The 19,511-nt window shown below is 40.2% G+C and overlaps 1 protein-coding gene across 1 annotated transcript in view; it reads right to left on the bottom strand.

The window, feature by feature from the left end:
• Positions 1-2,846: 2,846 nt before the first annotated feature.
• The window catches only part of LOC113040960 (pleckstrin homology domain-containing family G member 1), a 33,987-nt gene continuing 17,322 nt past the window's right edge, over positions 2,847-19,511 (bottom strand). The window contains 14 exon segments of the mRNA XM_026199187.1: positions 2,847-5,352; positions 5,467-7,315; positions 7,441-7,560; positions 7,787-7,957; positions 8,049-8,071; positions 8,172-8,210; positions 8,307-8,393; positions 8,478-8,511; positions 9,258-9,344; positions 10,151-10,246; positions 11,085-11,267; positions 11,372-11,503; positions 11,655-11,805; positions 15,787-15,833. Of these exon segments, the coding sequence (XP_026054972.1) occupies positions 4,355-5,352; positions 5,467-7,315; positions 7,441-7,560; positions 7,787-7,957; positions 8,049-8,071; positions 8,172-8,210; positions 8,307-8,393; positions 8,478-8,511; positions 9,258-9,344; positions 10,151-10,246; positions 11,085-11,267; positions 11,372-11,503; positions 11,655-11,805; positions 15,787-15,833 (4,017 nt within the window). The 3' untranslated portion in view covers positions 2,847-4,354.

Below are 19,511 nucleotides of genomic sequence, written 5' to 3'. Positions count from 1 at the left end.
CCATGTAGGCCGAAGGGAAAGAACTGGTACTGCCAGTGGCCACTTGGGGTAGAGAAGGCCGTCTTCGGTTTGGCCTGCTCCGTTAAGGGGACCTGCCATTAGCTTTGGTAAGGTTGAGGGTTGAGATGAACCGTGCCCTTCCCAAACGGTCCAATAACTCATCGACACGGGCATTGGGTAGCAGTCAATTTCTGAGACTTCATTCAGGTAGTGGAAGTTGTTACAGAAGTGGAGGGTGCCATCGGGCTTTGGAACCATGACGATGGGGCTGGACCATGGGCTGCGTGATAGTTCAATTCCCTGGTGGTGTGCGGACGTCGTGCTTCAAGATGTGGGTCCGCCCTGGCTGAGGGGAGAACACATCCGGAAACTGACTGACCAGGTGTTGCAGCTCTGACTTCTGGGCAGTGGAGAGTTGGTGATCCATATCAACAACCACAGGAGTCGAGCTGTTGTAGGCCGAGAACTGGGGCCCGGTCCCGACCCAGCGCTTCAGAAGATTGACGTGGTAGAGCTGATCCTCCTTCCGCACACGGTACGTAACGGGACCGACCTTTTCGGTGACCTTGCGCCTTGACGAGGTGCTCCCAGACGATGGGCATGACTCAGTCGATCCACTCCTGCATCTCGCGCACTTGTTCTATTGTGGTACGGTACGGGGTTTCCTTGGTAACATTTGCATTTTAGGGGCTAAACATATTGGGGTTGCTTCGACTCGCGGACATGAAAAAGAACCGCGGACTTGGCAACAATGGTTGGCCTTTACTACACAGAGCCGTAATTCACAGAAAATTCGATTTTGTGCAGCTTGTTAGTGAACTACGGCTCTATGTAGTAAATGCCGCTCCCCCTGAACCAGTGTTGCCAAGTCCGCGTTTTTTTTTTCATGTCCGTGGGTCGAAGCGACCCCATTACCAATAACGTGATGTTTAGCCTCTAAAATGGGAATTTTACCAAGGCAACCCTGCCAAAAAATGGCATATTTTAACCCCGGGACGCAATTTTTAATCGGAGAACCTACTGTAAATGCTAGTTGGTAAATTGGGCTAGTTTTGGCCTAGTTTTGAGAAGCAAGTGGGCAGGATTTGTTTTGTAGGTTTGAATCAGGTTTGTATTAAAATATTTACATTACACATTACATTTGCATTGTCACACGTATTTGAATTCAAATATAGTAATTTGTACTAATTTCTGCTTTTTCCATATAACTGTGTTTATAGTCACTTGTTTTATTTCTCAAAAGTGCACAAACACAGCAAATAGAGTAGGCCTACCTTTGAAAGATTGCTTTTTACAAATATATAATAACTAGTAAATAAGTAAAAAATAACAAATTGAGATGTGTGTGAAAAGTGAAAGTGACATTCAGCCAAGTATGGTGACCCATGCTCAGAATTTGTACTCTGCATTTAACCCATCCAAAGTGCACACACACAGAGCAGTGAACACACACACACACACACTGTGAGCACACACCCGGAGCAGTGAACACACACACACACACACACTGAACACACACCCGGAGCAGTGGGCAGCCATTTCTACTGCGGCAAGAGAAGACAATGCTGAATAAAGTCGTAGTTTTTGCTATTTTTGGACCAAAATGTTTTATATGCTTGACAAAAATTCTAACTGACCCTCTGATGTCACATGGACTACTTTGATGATGTTTTTCTTACCTTTCTGGACATGGACAGTAGACCGTACACACAGCTTTGATGGAGGGACAGAGAGCTCTCGGACTAAATCTAAAATATCTTAAACTGTGTTCAGAAGATAAAAGGAGGTCTTACGGGTTTGGAACAACATGAGGGTGAGTTATTAATGACATAATTTTGCAAATTGGGCGAACTAACCCTTTAACAACAGAAAAAAAATGGGTGAGTCTGTTTTCCTTCAAACTGTTGGTCAACTTACTGTGCATCTTTTGTCTGTATTTCCTTTTATATAAGCCTCTTATACTTTTATAATGGCTGTTATTGTTCGTTAAAATGCACATACAAAAAGTTGTGTTTATTGTACAACTCAATAAAAAGAATCTACTAATCTACTAGTACACCACACCTGCCAAGTTTCAGGAATCAGGGTGCTCGGACCCGTCATAACGTTGATCGGTTTACAGATACATGAATGCAATGATCAAGTGGAGAATTTAGACAGGAACTGCCTACAATAACTTTTTTTTTTTTTTTTTTTTACATGTCAAGTTTTTTTTTACACCTGACATGCTTGCTGTATGTTTCTGTGAAAGGACAATGGGCTGCTCGAGTGATTGTTCTCCAATCCATCAGAAAGCAGTGGTGAGAGGAAGTAGTTGGCAGAATAGTTTGTTAAACAAGTGTTTTTTGAGTACTTCAATTTCAAGGCCCCACATCTTATTTCAGGAAAAAAAGTTGACAAAATCACAATTTGAGCCGGAGACCTCTGACACATAATGACCCAAATGACACTAGAGGTTCATTTGCTTATTATAAAGTGACCGTAGAAAAATTTAATAGGCAAACATGTAACTTTGTCATTTCAAAACTAAACGCAAGAGCAGTTTTGTTTCAATTGAATGTTTATTTGTTGCCTACATTACATCTTTGACCAATTACAACTAGGCAGTTTTATATAAGAAAGAAAAAAGGGCAACAACTTAATACCACTGAAATAGGTAATGGCAACATTCATTAAAATTAAAATCTTTACAAACAGAATGTTTAAAAGGAGGGAAAGTGCAACAGTAACAATTCAACTTGATAACAGTCCCAACCAGTGAAACACACAAAAAAAATGTACAACTAAATAAAAGTGAAAGAAAAACTATATAAACATACTTCATTCTCTCAAAGCTTCCATCCATATTTAAATTCAGTTTATTTACAATGGTACTTAATAGATCTTGGCTATAGGAGATTTCAATGTAACATTTTAAAGTAACATCTTTGAACATTGCTCATGAAAGAGACTTGACTCAGAGACTCTATTAACAGCACATTTGAAAATCATGCCAGCTGAACCACCATTCAAAACATAATTAATTACAGGGGGTAAATAACATTTTTCCCAGATGTAAAAAAATAAGTAAAATAAACTGAAAGGTGCTGTGAAAATCACTAAATCTTTGGGATGACAGACAGTGTGTGAGCCAAACAGTGCGTAGTTTAAAGGCAGAGACAGGGTGGGGACAGCCAATGCTGAATATTTTAAACACTAAACAATTAAATGATCAGACAACACAGTATTAAACTCAAATTTACATCCAATTACAGTACATTTGTGACACCTCAAACTCCTTAATATCCACCATGGTCCCTGAACACAATCAGATTAACCTAAAATGAACACACTATAAATTAAATTGTCTTTTCTTTTTTGCCAATTACATTTACAAGATGTGTACCTGAAATGATGCTAGCAAAAATTACATCTAAAAGCAGTATAAGTTATTTTATGCCATAATTACTGATGATGTGCTTATATCCGAGGCATGGCTGATTGTAACTATATTTTAGAAAAAACAGATCACATTTTTAAGTATACTCATGACTTTACAGACTGATAAACCTATATATATACCTAATGTACAGCATGGTAAAATATATATGGATTCTATGTATTCCTGGACCCGAAAAAATGTGCCATGCAAATATTACAAATTACACACTGAATGGTCACTGGCTGATGTTAGCATACTTTCCTCTAGATGCAGCCACCTACAAAACCAAATTGACTAACTCCTACACAATTAAAAGGAAAATATTTCATTATTGGTTTAAGGAACTGTTGTTCACACAGAAATCATGGCGTATAATTGAATTAACATCCCCATTAATATGCAGCGTATGTGGCTTATCTTAAAGTTTGTATGGCAACATTTATATACATGTACTAGAATATTATAACCAGTAGTTTGAGAATATTGTAACAGCTTTAGAGAGAAATAAGTGCCTGCCATTAAAGCCCATGTAGCCAATGTGTGTCTTTCTTAAAACATGTTCTGACATGTACATGAATTTTCATGGGATATAATTATTGGTTCTTCATATTAAGAAAACGAGATAACATAAGAAGATGAGATAAATCAGATGTTGTGTACAGTGTTCTGATTGGATATATAATACAATGTTTAACTGAATTCAAGTGTAGAGATGAGCAGAATAATGCTGAATCCATAATTTACAAGTTGTATGTTGTTGAGTACATTTAGCTCTGTAAAGTACAATGAATTAGAGTTCAAATGTAGTATGTCTTGTGCTTTGTGTTGTGTCTTTAAGCTCTGTAACATGTTCCATGTGGAAGTTTAAGTTTGATGTGTCTCATTTCTTCCTTTGTGGTAAGTATGTGACATATTGTCCATCTTTGCTGCTTCTTATGCAAAACTGCTTGAGCTGAGACACTGGAACTTTTCCCTCAGTGACTGGACAATAGTGGGCTCATTCACACCTTGCTGGCTGCAGTCCGGATCATTCCACAGGTATCCTTGCAGAGCCATCTCAGGGTTAGGGGAAACCTGCTGTCCTTTTACAAGGGTTTGCATGCTGCCTTGAGGTGGGTTGTAGTACTTTACTGCAGTTCCAGGCAGATTGTGCGTCTGAGCAATTTCATGCTTCTGCTCCACACCCTCATCTTCAGAACGGATCTCTACATAGTCATCGTCATCATCTCCAGTGTCTTTAAAGTTGGCCAGATAATTCTCAGTGGCACTTTGAGCATTCAGTGGCACCTTTTTGTTGAGCACCAATATTTGCTGTGAGTCCCGCAGTGTGATATCGCATGGCGTTGTAACGTCTAAAGTCCCCTGGATGGGGCAATCTGGGAGGCTGCGCTGCCGTGGCATGTGTGTCCTTGATTCGTTTCCTTTGACCTCCCACACCTGATTACTTGGACCCCTGCCATTCTCTTTTCTGGTCTGGTCTATCAGTGAAGATGAGGACTGGCAGCGATCGTAGGGTGACACCCTGGCGTTACGTGGTCCAATTGAACTGTAAATGTGATCAGAGTCATCTTTAATTGGTGTCACACAAGCACTCCAACGCTGATTGGGTGGAGTACTCGGCGTAGGAGGGAGGTTCTTCAAAGCAGGAGTAGAACTTGCAGGTGCCATTCCTCTCTGTGGGGTTGAAGTGAATACTGTTGTTTCTGCAGGCCAAGGTACAAAATCAGCAAGTTCTCCATTACTGTATGTGCAGTTCATCCAGTCAGACTCTTGGGTAGAGCTCTCAGAAAGGGAAGGGGAGGATTTGGTGCTGGGGAAAAGTGGATGGGGGCCGGCAATACTGATAGATGATTTCAGCACTGGCGTAGTGGTTGGAGAACCTTTAAAAACCACCTGTTCATAAAGATGAGAGTACTCTGCTATTCTTGCACCTATGCAAAAGAAAAGAAGAATTTCATAAACCAATATATCATATGGTTAATCTTTATGAGTAACACATTGTAGAACAAAGAAAAAATAACATCTGCCACACAGTTATGTCTTACCTATTGCAGTGCCACCTTGTTTCTTCTCTTCCAGTATGGCTGCCAAGTTTTTCTGTTTGCTTAGCCTTAGCTTAGCACAACTTGGTTCATGGTCCATGCTCTTCATCTTCAGTAACTGGTTGGCCTTTTTGATCTTCTGACTGTACTGCCTAGCCATGAGGAACACTCTGTTCTTGCCCTTCTCTCCAAGGTCAAGAAACTGGTCCCCAGCTTCCACACTCAGCAGCATACTAGAGGAGCCTGAGTCCATGCTACTAAACAGGGTCTGGAGCTCGGAGTCCTTTGGTGAAGGGATATCCTCATCATCCATTCTGAAGCTTCCGCTGCTTAATCTTGCAAGTTTATTGCGGATGCTTTTCACTGTACCAGGTTGAGGCTCAGGGGGAGGAGGGAGTGGAAGGGAAGGTGCTGTAGGAGAAGATGCTTCGTCTTTCTCATCCAACCTAGACTCTACAATTTTGGGAATGTTGAGGATAGGGATCTGGGGAGCTGAAGAGGGGTTAGAGGCTGGTGGGTTAGGTGACCCAGATGCAGCAGAAACAGGGACCGTTTTTAAAGGTAATTTACATGGAGAATCATTTGACTTATGGGCTTTCTTTCTTGGAGATTCTTGTGCTTTGCATTGGGAATCACTAGCTCTTTGTTGCAGCCTGTTCTCTTTACTCGGGGAGTTATGTGTTTTTCGTGGAGAGTCGTGTACTTTGTGTGGGGTAGCATGTACTTTTTTGGAGTCCTGTGTTTTACGTGCAGTGTCTGTTGCATTTACAGGAAATGCAGCTGGAAGTCTATCTGGCTTCTTTTCATTATTCCGGATGTAGTTTTCCAAATCCGTCCAGATCTCATCCACTTGCTCTAATGTATGTTCAGCTGTGGAAAGCTGCGATGCTTCAGTGTCAGAAATTGCAGCAGAGGAAATATGAAGCTGTTCAACCTCTGTCTTATTTGTAGGACAGAGTTTTTCCTCAGATGCAAACCCTCCTAAAATCTGGCTAGCCATGAGATCTACTTCCGATGTCTGCAAACTCTCTGGGTTTACCTGATACATCTCAGCTGCAAGGACTGGTTGCTCTTTGAAGACAATGGTATCATAGACATTCTCTTCATCCTCAACAATTTGCAGTTCACATGTCTCAGGTGGCTCCCCGATTTGACCAGAAGACCTATTGCTCTCACATGAACTCTCAGTTTCACTCGGAGTTATTATAACTTGTGGTGCTATCCTAGACTTGACCTCTGATACCTCAGAGTCTCCATGGTTAACTTGATCCTTGGGGATAAGCCCCATGGCCTGAAGCTCCTCATAACTAATGTTGTCATAAACATTCTCGATATCATCAATTGTTAACTGCTCGGCAGAAGATGACCCTGAGATTTCATTGCTTGAAGACTCAGTCTGGTTGGTGGTCTCTTCTTCTTGTAGGGCATGCTTGGTAGGGCTTTGACGCTCACTTTGGTTTTCTCCAACACTGCTGGCCCTGCGAAGAATTCTGCTTCCGCTTGTGGGGAGGTCTAGGCGTGGTGTTTTAGTTTGTTCAACATGCCAGCTACAGGGTCTTTCTGGGTGGTCAGCAGTCTCATGGTCACTCTCAGCATCATGACTCCTTGCATCATTCTCTGCTGGCAGGAACATCTGATAAATGTCTTCATCATCATCAATTTGAAAACTCTTTTGACGAGTTGGAAACATAGTCCTCCGGACTCGATGGTCTGTCCATATGTTGCGGAAGGAAGGTTCCTCTCCAGTTCCTAGCATGCGAGAGTAGCGTTCATCTCTGTCTCCTTCTGGAGGTGCAGTAACCCGTAGGATAGGGGGTGTGATAACCTTATTTTGCAGGGACTCTTTAGCAGTCTGAATGAAAAAAAAATAATAATAGCCACTTTTACAATACATAAGATTAGGGCAGCAGGAACTACAAAATAATTATCCATGTCAGCTGTGTCCTAGCCACTTCATGTATCATACTATGTCCCTACCTGTAGGTCTGCATGAGTAAGGTTGTGGTTTCTCCACTGGTCAATGCTGTCCACTGACACTTGCTGGTTCAGTCTTTTCCGGCTGCCCTTCCCTGTTACTCTCAGCTTGCCCCCAGAACTCTGATCATGCAAAAGTTGACTCTTTGAATATCATTCATAATCATTGAAAACAGTGTAGATATATATTTTTTATGTCTTTGTTCTTTTATTTTTGGTCTTCAGTATGCTAGCATCTCTGATCTTAAACCCTTTATTAACTACCATGCACTTGCTAGCTATTTTAATAGACCCTAAGTAATTATTTATAGGATAAAAATAAAACATCTCAATGTCGATTCAGACTCACCAGACCAGTATCGTCCTCATCATCAGCATCCTGTGGATGGGACTCGTCGTCAACATCACTGTGGTCACCAGGGTCTAGAGATTCTTGTGATTCGCTGACAAGGCTACGGGATCGGCCAATACTACCCAAATGGGCAACAGGTGATAACAGAGTGACTCCCAAACTAGAACGCTGTGAGGAGCAAATACATTCTTTTATCACTTTGTAAAGATTTTTCATCAGATTTTTATAATGGATTAATGCTATGGGTGGTGATCTTTACCTTCGGAATATCTGGACTAGATACTACAGCAACAATACAGAAGAAAGAAAAAATGACAGTGTTTAAAAGATTATTTTTATATATTTTTTCTCAGTTATAATTTTTCTAATGAATGCTACTTACTTATATGTTTGGAGTTTTTCAATAACTTAGATAAGGGCTCTGATGAAACATCAAGACAGAAGGAGAGACAAAAAGAATGAGTAAACATGATCAATGAAAAACTGTTTGTGTTGTTGTATTTGCTGTGGGTCTCACCTGTCTTCCTGCGCACTCTCCGGGGCGATGGACCCTCTTTAGTGTTCACTCTCTTGTCATCAGAGTTGTAGTTAAAACTTGGGTGGTCTGAAAAAGTTAAGAATTGTGTCTGAAATATAGTCTTCGTAAACATACAGAGAGTGCTAAATATATTGTTCAAATAATGCTTACTTGCAGTATCCATCTCCAGAATGGCCTGCTTAGCCTGCAGAGACAGAAATAAAACCTTTCTTAAACACTTCCTTTTAGGACTAATTCTACTATTATTGTATTTCACGAACTAACATTTATTTATACACATTTTTAATAAAAAAAGAATATGTTTTTTTTTTTATGCAGTATATTTTATGTAAAATGAGACATGATTAATTTTATGAATAAAACTATTAAGATAAAATGGGGTTAGTTGTTGTATTATAGTGCTGAAAATTTATTTTTTTCCCCTTGAGGCAAAATATGATTCTGACAAATTTACATATTAAATTAAATGTTTGCATTTAGCAGACGACTTGCAGTGCATTCAGGATATCAATTTTTACCTATCATGTGTTCCCAGGGTATCAAACCCCCAACCTTGTGCTTGATAGCACAATGCTCTACCAATTGAGCTACAGGAACACTTAAACATATGATCTACCTTACTAAAGTTAAATTAAATGCACATAGAAGAAAAACTTAAGGACCCTGAAATTAATCAAAACATTTAAATGAGCTTAGAAGGTTTGTAAAATAAAAATGAAATTGACTAAAGGGCCTCTGGGTGGCACTATGTCTTCTCTTCTGTAAGTACAAACATTTCTTCTCCACCACTGAAGTTATTTTATTCTCTCTGAGTGAACTACTTTATCGTGACACAGTTGAGTGTGAACAGCCAGATTCAGCCACAGCTGCCTAATTACAGAGCTGTACAGAAGCAGAGCAAGGACAATGTGCGTGTGTGCACGTTCTAACCTTGGCCGGTATTTTGGCAGGGTGGTTTTCAAGGATCAGCCGTTTTAGATGCAGGACCCACATTTTCTTGTCCTGTTGAGACTTCGCCTAAAAGTGGATTAGAGACATCTCAGCACGATCTGCAAGTTTAAGATCATTTACCGACACACCTTTGAAACTACTGTGACCGAGTCATCCCACTATCAAAGAACATCAACAACAGTCAAAATCAAAACAAACACTTTCATCAACTGGGTGAACGTCAGAAGAATCAGTAACTAACACACACAGAAGTGGTTAACTGGAACCGCTACTCAGCAGTGACGCATTTATACATGGTTCATTTCAGAGACAGCAAAACCCAACATGCCGCTGTGAGAGTTCATAATTCAGGCTAACTCTCTACATTTTTATTACTGTAATGCTGTGAAAGAATATTGATAGAGGGATAGATTGATAGTTGATTGGTTGGTTGGTTGGATGGATGTACTAACCCTTAAGAGTTATTAAGTCTTGGAGTACATATGACCAGGCATGTTTTAGCTGCTGAGATAACGGTGAGCCATTCAATAATTAGGAGGCAAGGTGATTTACAAGCGTTCAGTCAGTTCAGGCCTCTGTAGCACACACTACATCATAGTTATGACTACTCGGCTGGGGTCCAACATAAAGGTCAGATGTACCAGCACTGGCTTTAGGCGAGACTCGCACACACACTTTTGTGTGCGTATATTCATACATGCTGAAGCCTGTACGTAAAGGGGTGTGGTTTTACTAGGGTAAAGTTCAAGGCGATTGGCTGTCCGTCAGAAGCCTGGCCTCAGGCTGGACATTCCACTGTGTGTTTAACACAACCCGCTGATCTTTGGTTACATGCAGTTTGTGTGCTTGTATGAGAAAGATTGAAATATTACCTGCACAGTGTGCTGAAGTTTGGGGTTCTTGTAGTGAAACACGGTGAAGCTTAGGGGCTCTTTAGGAATGACTTCTACCATCATTAAATTACAGCACTGGAAAAATGTAGAGAAACAGATTATAAATGAAAGAGATCAGTATCATCAATAGTTCCAAACATTTTATTGAACAATTTATGCACATTTCATTTACACACTGCCAGAAATAGGTGTACAAATTTTATGCTTAGGACTAAAATAGTACACCTTTGTTAATTGCTTTACACCTAAAGCTTGCACACTAGTGCCTTTGAGTAGTAATAGTATGTACCTTTAAGATAGTCAATTGTGCCATTTAGTACTCCCTTCAGGGGTAAATAAAGTACAGAGGTCTCCCTTTGAGGGTCCAGTTTTTCCAAAAGGTTTGCTTTTCTCAAAGTGCACACTGCTGCAAATGCTTAACAAAAATAAGTTATTTATCGAGCTGGCCAAAACTGGTAAAATACGTTGTTTTGACAATAGAAAATACTTGATCAGAATCAGAGTTTAATTCCACCTCCCCTGCAGGTCTATTTTCACACTGTACTATTAGGGTTCAAACCATGTTATATTTGCATATTTATTGTGAGTAATATTCAAAGCTGTTTGCTGCAGTAGCTGCATAATGATTCATTTGTGCCTTTGGATTTTCCACCAAACTTAACACGCACAGACCGTTGCTTGTATTTGCCATGGCTACATTGCAAGAGATGTGAAGAATGCAAGCTGCTCCCCGAATGGCATATTGCAGAAACAAGTGTCAATGAGAAATGCATTATGACCAGCTGGTGAGGACAAGGGTGACTTGATAGACCACTTAGGCAAAGTCTAAAATTAAAGCTACCACGAAACACCAGCTTGACCACCTTGACCTGTTTGTCCAGAATGGGAAACTAGTAGTTATATGGACTCTCACCAGGATATGGGCTTTGTAGGTGTAAGTCTCCTCGCGTTTCTTAGTGATCAGCAGAAGTTTGTCGAACAGGAAGAGTGTTCTTTCATTTTTGGCTCTCTGGATACGAAACGTTCCCTCAAGAACCAGCTCACCGTAGCCAATCAGATCAGGCCCCTTCCAGTTAGTCAGCAAACTCTGAATCTCCTGAAAGAGAGAAGGTGTGAGCAGAAGAGGAGGAGCGTCACTCTTCACATACTGTATATGGTGCATATAGTGTGTATGTGTGTGTGTGTGTAGGGTAGACAAACCTGCAGTCTAACTGCATGCTCGTGTTTTCTCTTCATGTCATTGATGTGCCAAGCAACCCTCTGCATGGTTTCGATGGCCTCCTGGATTACATCATACATCTCTGAATCCTTCTCCAGATGAGTGGCGATCTCCTGTGAAACACCAGTACACCTGTGATCTCAGATCAGTGGCCCATCATCTGTGTGTGTGTGTGTGTGTGCCCGGGCAGTCATGTGTACAGGTGTACTATGTCTAGGGTCTGTGTGTGTTTAGGAAGGTCATTCTGGATGTTTGTGTACTTACATGCAGTAGTAGATGATACTTTAGGATCCTCTGGACAGGTTTAAGCAGGTAGGAGCCGAGAGGAAGGGAGTGTTTAAGACTTTCCTGGCGCTCTCGCAGAAACTTTGCCACCGTTTTGTTCCGCATGCACTCTGTTAAGACAGCAACAGACCTGCAGATGCACACAAACACATGTTATCAATCAAATGTTTCTTTTATATCCACTCAGACTTTGGCAGATATGGACAATATAAACAGTGATGTGTCAGTGACATGTCATTGACTTGGCGTCTCTAATAAATTGGTTCAGACTAGAACCAAAAATATATGTACATTGGCCAAAAAAGTATTAAGTGCACTTAAAAATATCTCAATGTCATTACATTATCATTGTTCATTGCTGCAGAGATTTGGTGTTTGGTGATTTTTACTGGATGTATGAAGTCAGTTTTGTACATATATATTGTTTTTTTTCCATCTTAGAACTGGATCCAAGATTAAGTCTGTCCTATCTTTTACAGACTTGGAGAAAGTTTTCCATGCCTTTGTGCCATCGCATTTAGATTATTATAATGCATTTTGGGTGTAAGTCCCGCCTCTCTCTCTCTCGTGCCTGCAGCTTGTTCAGAATTCAGCTGCTCGGCTTCTTATGAGTATTAAGAAGAGAGAGCACATTGCTCCCGTGCTTATCAATCTACACTGACTAAAGTACCTGTTCATTACAGAATCCATTACAAAGTGCTGCTATAGGTATGTCTTCAAAGCATTGCATGGCTTAGCACCAAAGTATATTGCTGATTTTATCAGACTGCATTAATCTGAAAGGTCTCTACATTCAAACAATCGATTACACCATCTCGCTTAAAATAGGAAGTTGATCAGGTTGTTTCAGTTCCAAGGCTTTGAATGACCTTCCTCTGTTGGTAAATTCATCTCCTACACTTAGTATCTTTCAGAGTGTGTTAAAAACTCATCTGTTTCCTTTAGCTTTTAAAATTGCTTTGTATGTTGATTTGTTGTGGGGTGTATGTCTAATTAATTTATGTTTGTTTTTATTCTTGTATTTATTCTTCCTGTATAGGACTTTTGTTCCATATTGTGGAATTGAAAGTGCTTTAGAAGTGAAGTTGAGTACCCCTTAAGTTCATGCAGGTGTCCCAGCAGAGAAATCATGGATAATGTTGATAACATCAACTATGAATTTGATCCAGTGTTTCACAACTACAGTATCACATTTTTTTTGCATTTGCAACCCAATAAATTCCTATTTGTAGAATAAATTGCTTAACATCTGTGCATGCTATCTTTCTTGGAAATAAATTACACCAGATTTGGGGCCATGCATTTACTAAACAGACCAAATTAGCATGAAAATGCATTCTCATAATTGCGGTGATAGGAGTGGAAAGTTCAGCGGGTGATCTACAGAGATTGCACAAATTAAAAACACAGATGCAGCTGGATCATTTTCATAATGACCAATGGAATCTACTAAGAGTTTCACAAATTAGTGTAAACACAAATAAGCAAAGCCAATGATAATCAGGTGTGGGTAAACTAATATGTGCATGGTTCATTTTAATTCTCTCCTCCTCTCTTCCCATACATTTTATGTCTGAAAGGGAAACTACTACAAATGCATAGCAGGCCGCAAGAATATTTTTCATTGCTATTTTTTCCACTACGTGTCTTTAGTAAATCCTAACAGTAGTTTTATGTTTTAACACCGAAAGAGGGTTTGCACTGATACAAGCTGTTATTAAATGGAACTCATTCTCACTATTAATTTGCTTATTAGTTTTCCTATTGTTAACATGTTGGCTGTTTATTAGTATTAAAAACACATACATGTATTTTGCATGACCATATTCTAGCCTAGTCCTGCCCAATACCTAAACTTAACAACTACCTTACTAATTATTAATAAGAAACAAATTAATAGGAGTTTTTTTTTAATGCAAAAGTCATAGTTAATGATTTGTTAATTAATGGCAAGAATTGGACTTCAAAATAAAGTGTGACCAATGGGTCATCCAATAATTCAAAATTGCATCTCGGATGTTCGTTTGTTTTGAATGGAAGAAAAATAACATTATGCAAGTTTATAACTGCATGCTGGTGACTAATTGTGAATGGAACGTTCATTTTTGGGTGATCAAGTGTCCGAAAACATTTTGGGCTAATGTACAGTACATTACTGCATCGATAAACAAACAAACACACACAACCAAGAAGTATATCCACGGTTGAGTTGAGAGAGTAAGGTTGGGGCCTTCAGTTAAAACACAGATTTTACACTTTCTTGGATCTGCTAGCACGCCTCACAAAGCACTGGGACTGATAGATGTGTGTGTGTGCCCGCATTCCAGCGTCCTGCGCACAGACTTCACATTGTCCCGATGGGAAATATGACCCCAGTATCACTGAGATACAGCTATTGCTTTCAGGAGTGTTACTGTATGTGTGTGTGAGCGTGCCATATGACCTTGGTTAGGGTAACAGCTGTGTGAGGGTGTGGAGAGAGGGTCTCTGTGGCCAGACAAGAACCATTCATACTCACACCATTCAGCATCTGATGAAGCTACTACTGAGTCACTTTTAATTTCTCCTAGCATCAGAAGTAGGACTCGTGACAGCACGTGCTGCACCAGTGTGTGTATGTGTGTGTGTGTTTGATAATAAAGAAAATAAATCATGGGTGTGTGTGGCATTTTGCAAGGGAAAGGTGTTGTATGTCAATGCTTTTGTTGAACTTTGTCAGATTACAGACTTATGAATAGATTTAAATCTCTGCACGTATACATGCACCAAAAGGCAAATATATTTGACACATATTCACAATAATCTGCGATAACCTTTATTCAAGACCTCACCACTGTTCAGTCACTAAAACGCTGTCTGATTCTCACCTGTACACACACTAATGTGTGTGAAGTTGACCCAAAGTAGCTTGCTAACCAAGCAAAGCTAAGATATTCAGAAATAACTGAACAGAATCAGTGTGTTTATATAAGTACAGAATAAAACACTAATGTTAGTGTTAAGCTAGTTTTGCAGGCCCTGAGTTTTGACAAGTCTGGTCCACTTGGACCACAGCAGTGCCAGTCTACTAAATAAATTTGTGTGAAATATGAGGATTTTGTAATGATACATGGTGAGAATGATCTTTTTCACAGATGTATCTAAAAAACGAAGTGGAATATACAGTTCTGCTGATGGATGTCTTGTGTACTTGTTATTAAATTGTCTGGATTTGATACACTGACCCGGCAAACTTCAAAATCTTCAACGATTTCTCAAAAGTGTTGACTGTAATAACCCCTTGTAATGATAAACATGAATACATGCTAGTGCAACAGGCTTGGACTTCTTACTGACACTTTCTACCGTGGATGAAGAACATACAAAACCTTATTTATCTTACCAATCTTTTATCTTAACAACCATATTTGTCATCTATTACTAACCGTATGATTCATTGTTAAAAAAATGAGTCACGGCTGCTTCCTTAAAATGCTGGGACTTTGCTGCACTTTGTTCATCATTCAAACCATGTTCATTCAACGATAGAGCAGACGTCATAATTAATAACTTCTAATTAAATTATTTGAGAACAAATGAATGTCAAATAATTGTTGTAAAAACCAAACATGGCATGACGAGAGCTGTAGTTCCTGCCATACAAATTTGCAAAGCTGTTTGGAAATGTTTGTTGGAAGCATGGTTTTGGGAAAAACCAAACTTTTAAACTGTGATGGAACTGACAGATCTTGTGACCCTTAGTTGGTTAGCAATGCACCTCTGATCAACAGATTTCAACATGTTGGCCAGTTGATATCATTTGTATGTCATTTTGAAAAAGTTTAATGTTCTATTAACTTCTTTAGGGATGCTGTTCAAAAGTGCAAAAGGATACTTGGTGCATTTTTACATGCAACAAACAAAGGGTCAGATTGTGCATGTGATAGAGAGAGTCAGACAGGGGGTTTCCCTTAGGAGCAGACTCCCAGACTCCAGTGTTGTTACACCCACACACAACAGGCATCTGAGACGGCTGTCGAAGTCTTATAAAGCTCTAGATTGACAGACAGATGGTGACATACAAACCACAGGAAGTAAACTACAACCACAAACCACAGGAAGCATTTCCTACCTTGGATAATTTGTGCAGTACTGCGTGTAGATGTGGAAGTCTTCACTCTGAAAAACAATCAGGAAATTAGAGGCAGTTCCTCAAAGTAAGATGTGTGTGTTTGTGTGGTGGTCAGCCAGGGGTCCCCTAGATTAACATATTAAAAGATATCATGAAAAGTAATGCAGGAAGGTTTGTGTGAGGGTAAAGAACACCTGTTCAGGACTTTTAATACTTATGAAAACTCACAATTTACTCACCCTCATGTTGTTATAAACCTATGAGATACATATATAAAACTCATCAAACATGGATAACAGAAGCTCAATTATGTGTTCTTGACAAGAACCAGTACGGATTATTGTTGCATGTCAATGCACGATCCAATGAACATGGACCATGTTTCAATCAAGTACAGTTTTACCATATTTGATGTGCTCTATGTATGCACACTGGTCAATATTTATATGTGATAATAGCTATAAATAAATCAGTTCATCATATAAAGTCATGGTGTCTCTTCAGAAGAAATGGACTAAAAATGCTTTATTCACATGAATTAGTTTTTAAATGAGTTGAGTATGTTCGAGTTTTGGTGAAGTTGACTTTCAGTGAAGGGAAATAAATGAAAGTGCACATAAGACAAAACAAAACAATATAAAGTCTAATAACTGGTTAATACATGCTCATACTTTTATGTTTCGGTAAAAATTACATGAAATGATATTTTAAGTCAGGTTAAAGACTGTCAAGCATTACATTCAGTTTGTATTTCTATAATTACTGATTTTAGAAAGTGATAGTGCACACATTTAGATAGCCAGGTTAGTGTGGCTGTTTTGGCCCATAAAGCATCAGACTTGCTCAGAAAGGTCACATCAGCATGGTGGATTACAGCCCCTCTCTCTCTCACACACACACACACACATCAGGTGCAGTGACTGTAATACGAGTCCTGATGTTGTGTTTACAGTATGTGAGTGTGCTCTGATTAAATCTCTCTGCTCTCCTCCTTCATCTGGAGTCTTTAGCTTTCTCATTCCGCCTATATGAACATCAAAGCACTTGGAAAAGTACAGAGAGTCTGAGTATCAAAGAGCCATTTATCCTCTTCCTCTAATACCCCCCCACCCCCCCCGCTGCCCCCGTCGGCTTTCATATCTGCCCTCTCTCTCTCCATACACATAAACACACACACACACACACACACACACACAGAGGTAGCTTTATTAATAAAGGTGTCCTTGCATAAATGCTGTTACACAAACTCACAGAGTGGTAGGTTCTCCATGGGAAAACATATAAATTAAAGAGCAGCACACTCCTGTTTTTGAAAGTCCGGAACCACCACCAGATGTGTGCTTACTGTCTGATTATGCTGAAGTCGTCTTCAAGCCTGTATAGATGTGAACATGTAAGCTGTTTTCTTGTGTACTCCAGTTTTAAAATGAATGGACATTTTTTATGTCAGAACTGTTACATAATTCATTCTGGGACAAATGAAACTGTTTTAATAAGTTAGCATCCAGGACTATTTGTTGTGTAGGTGGTGTTAGTGCTGTGTAATATCCTTCTGTCTGAACTGAAGAGCTGCAAACAGCAGGTGGAGGATGGTTATGCTCTCAGAGAAAGACTGAGTCAGCCAGCTCTTGTCCTTAACAGAGAGAAAGCCAATGTTCTCAGGAAGCTTTGATAGGAATCAGATGTAATAAAACTCCTCTCTCTTACTGGAATCCTGAAGCTCCTTTGTGATACTAATATCACAGAACTGGCTGAGTAATGCCTTTAAACACACACACACACACACACACACACGGTTCTGGGAGTGTTGCTAACGATGACTAACCTTTACTGACCAACACACTGTAAAAAGTGCATTCATTTTGTTATAAATGAATGCACTTACATGGATTTAGTGACTAAATAATATATATATATATATATATATTTTTTTTTGGTTACCTTTTATTGCTGTAAACGGGGTATTGTTAACTAATAAAATACTGAAAATAGTTTTTCGTTATTGAAATAAACATATTGTCAAGTACTTTAAATCAAAGTACTAAAATTACTGAAACTAAAACTGAAATAAAAAGAAGATCAAAAAGCTAAATATAACTAAAAAAATTACATAACATAATTACTCAAACTTCAACTAAAATCAAAACTGAAAAATCTAAAAATAAAGGCTATTTAAAAATATTTATACATACTATGCTAAGTATTTTAATAATACTTAAATTACACTGATATTATTCTGATGGGATGAGCCATTGAGATGATTTGCTTCGTTGTATTTCTCACTTGTAAGTTGGTTTAGAAAAAAATAATAAATTGTGGCCTAATGGATAGAGAGTCAGACTTGTAACCCGAAGGTCATGGGTTCGAGTCTCAGGTCTGGCAGGGATTGTAGATGGGCGGAGTGAATAACAAGTGCTCTCTTTACTCTCAATAAACACCGAACCCCCAACTGCTACCGGGGCGCCACAGCTCCAGGTGTGTGTGTGTATATGTGTCAGGATCTTGGTAAGGGGGAGGAACTCAGGTGCAGACAGGGATTCTCAAACAAAGGGGTTTATTTACAAAAAGGGGAAAACAAAACCCACGAGGGGGAAAACAGGACTAGGGCAGATACAACAAATACTAAACAGGACTGATCAGACAAGATAAACAAAGACTCAAAACTAGAGAACACTAACTATAAACAAACACTCACAGAAATACAAAACACTTCTTCAGGAACAGGTACAATCACAAGTGATGAACAAATCTCAGTGACAATGAACCGACGCAAGACAGAGCACACTAGGAGATCTAAATAGGGGTACTAATCAAGACATGACAGGTGTTACAGATGGGACAATCAAGACACGACTAGGTTAACAAGGGGGGCGGGGCAAGGGAACGAGACAACACAAGCACATGGCCCAAAGACAAGGCCATGCGCTTGTACACAAAACAAGGGTCTGTCATGATCCTGCCTCAAGACTAGGAAAAATCAAGGACACGAGGGCAGAATCATGACAGAACCCCTCCCTTAAGGAGCGGCTTCCAGACGCTCCTCAAGGGAACATCAAACACGGGACATGACTGACATGACAGACTGGGACACAGACACAAACCAACAAGACATGACTAATAATAACAAAGGCAAACATGAAAACACAATGGCAGGGTTAGGGTGACAAATCAAAAAAAACAAACAGGGAAGGGGAGGGGGCGCGACCACAAAGTTCATGGGGGACAGACCAGGGCGGGTGGGGGGGTAGGAATCTTAGGAGGGTAGGACGAAGGCTGACGACGGGGGGTACGGGCAGGTCTGGATAGTGAGGGGCGGGGAGGGGTCTCGGGACTACTGACGGGGGACATGACAGGAGCAGACAAGGGACACGGGGCAACAACATCTACTGGACACGGGGCAACATCTACTGGACACGGGGGGGCAACATCTACTGGACACGGGGGGACAACATCTACTGGACACGGGGCAACATTAACGGGACACGGGGCCACATCCACGGGACACGGGGCCACATCCACAGGACACGGGGCCACATCCACAGGACACATGACTACATCAGCAGGACACATGACTACATCAGCAGGACACGGGGAGACGACACCTACGGGACACGGGGCCACATCAACGGGACACGGGGCCACATCAACAGGACACGGGGCCACATCAACAGGACACGGGGCCACATCAACAGGACACGGGGCCACATCAACAGGACACGGGGAGA

This window comes from Carassius auratus, chromosome 23 (genome assembly GCF_003368295.1).
Source record: "Carassius auratus strain Wakin chromosome 23, ASM336829v1, whole genome shotgun sequence".
NCBI classification, from domain to species: domain Eukaryota; kingdom Metazoa; phylum Chordata; class Actinopteri; order Cypriniformes; family Cyprinidae; genus Carassius; species Carassius auratus.
Note: the sequence above shows the minus strand (reverse complement) of the source record. Positions and strands in the feature narration are given on the sequence as shown.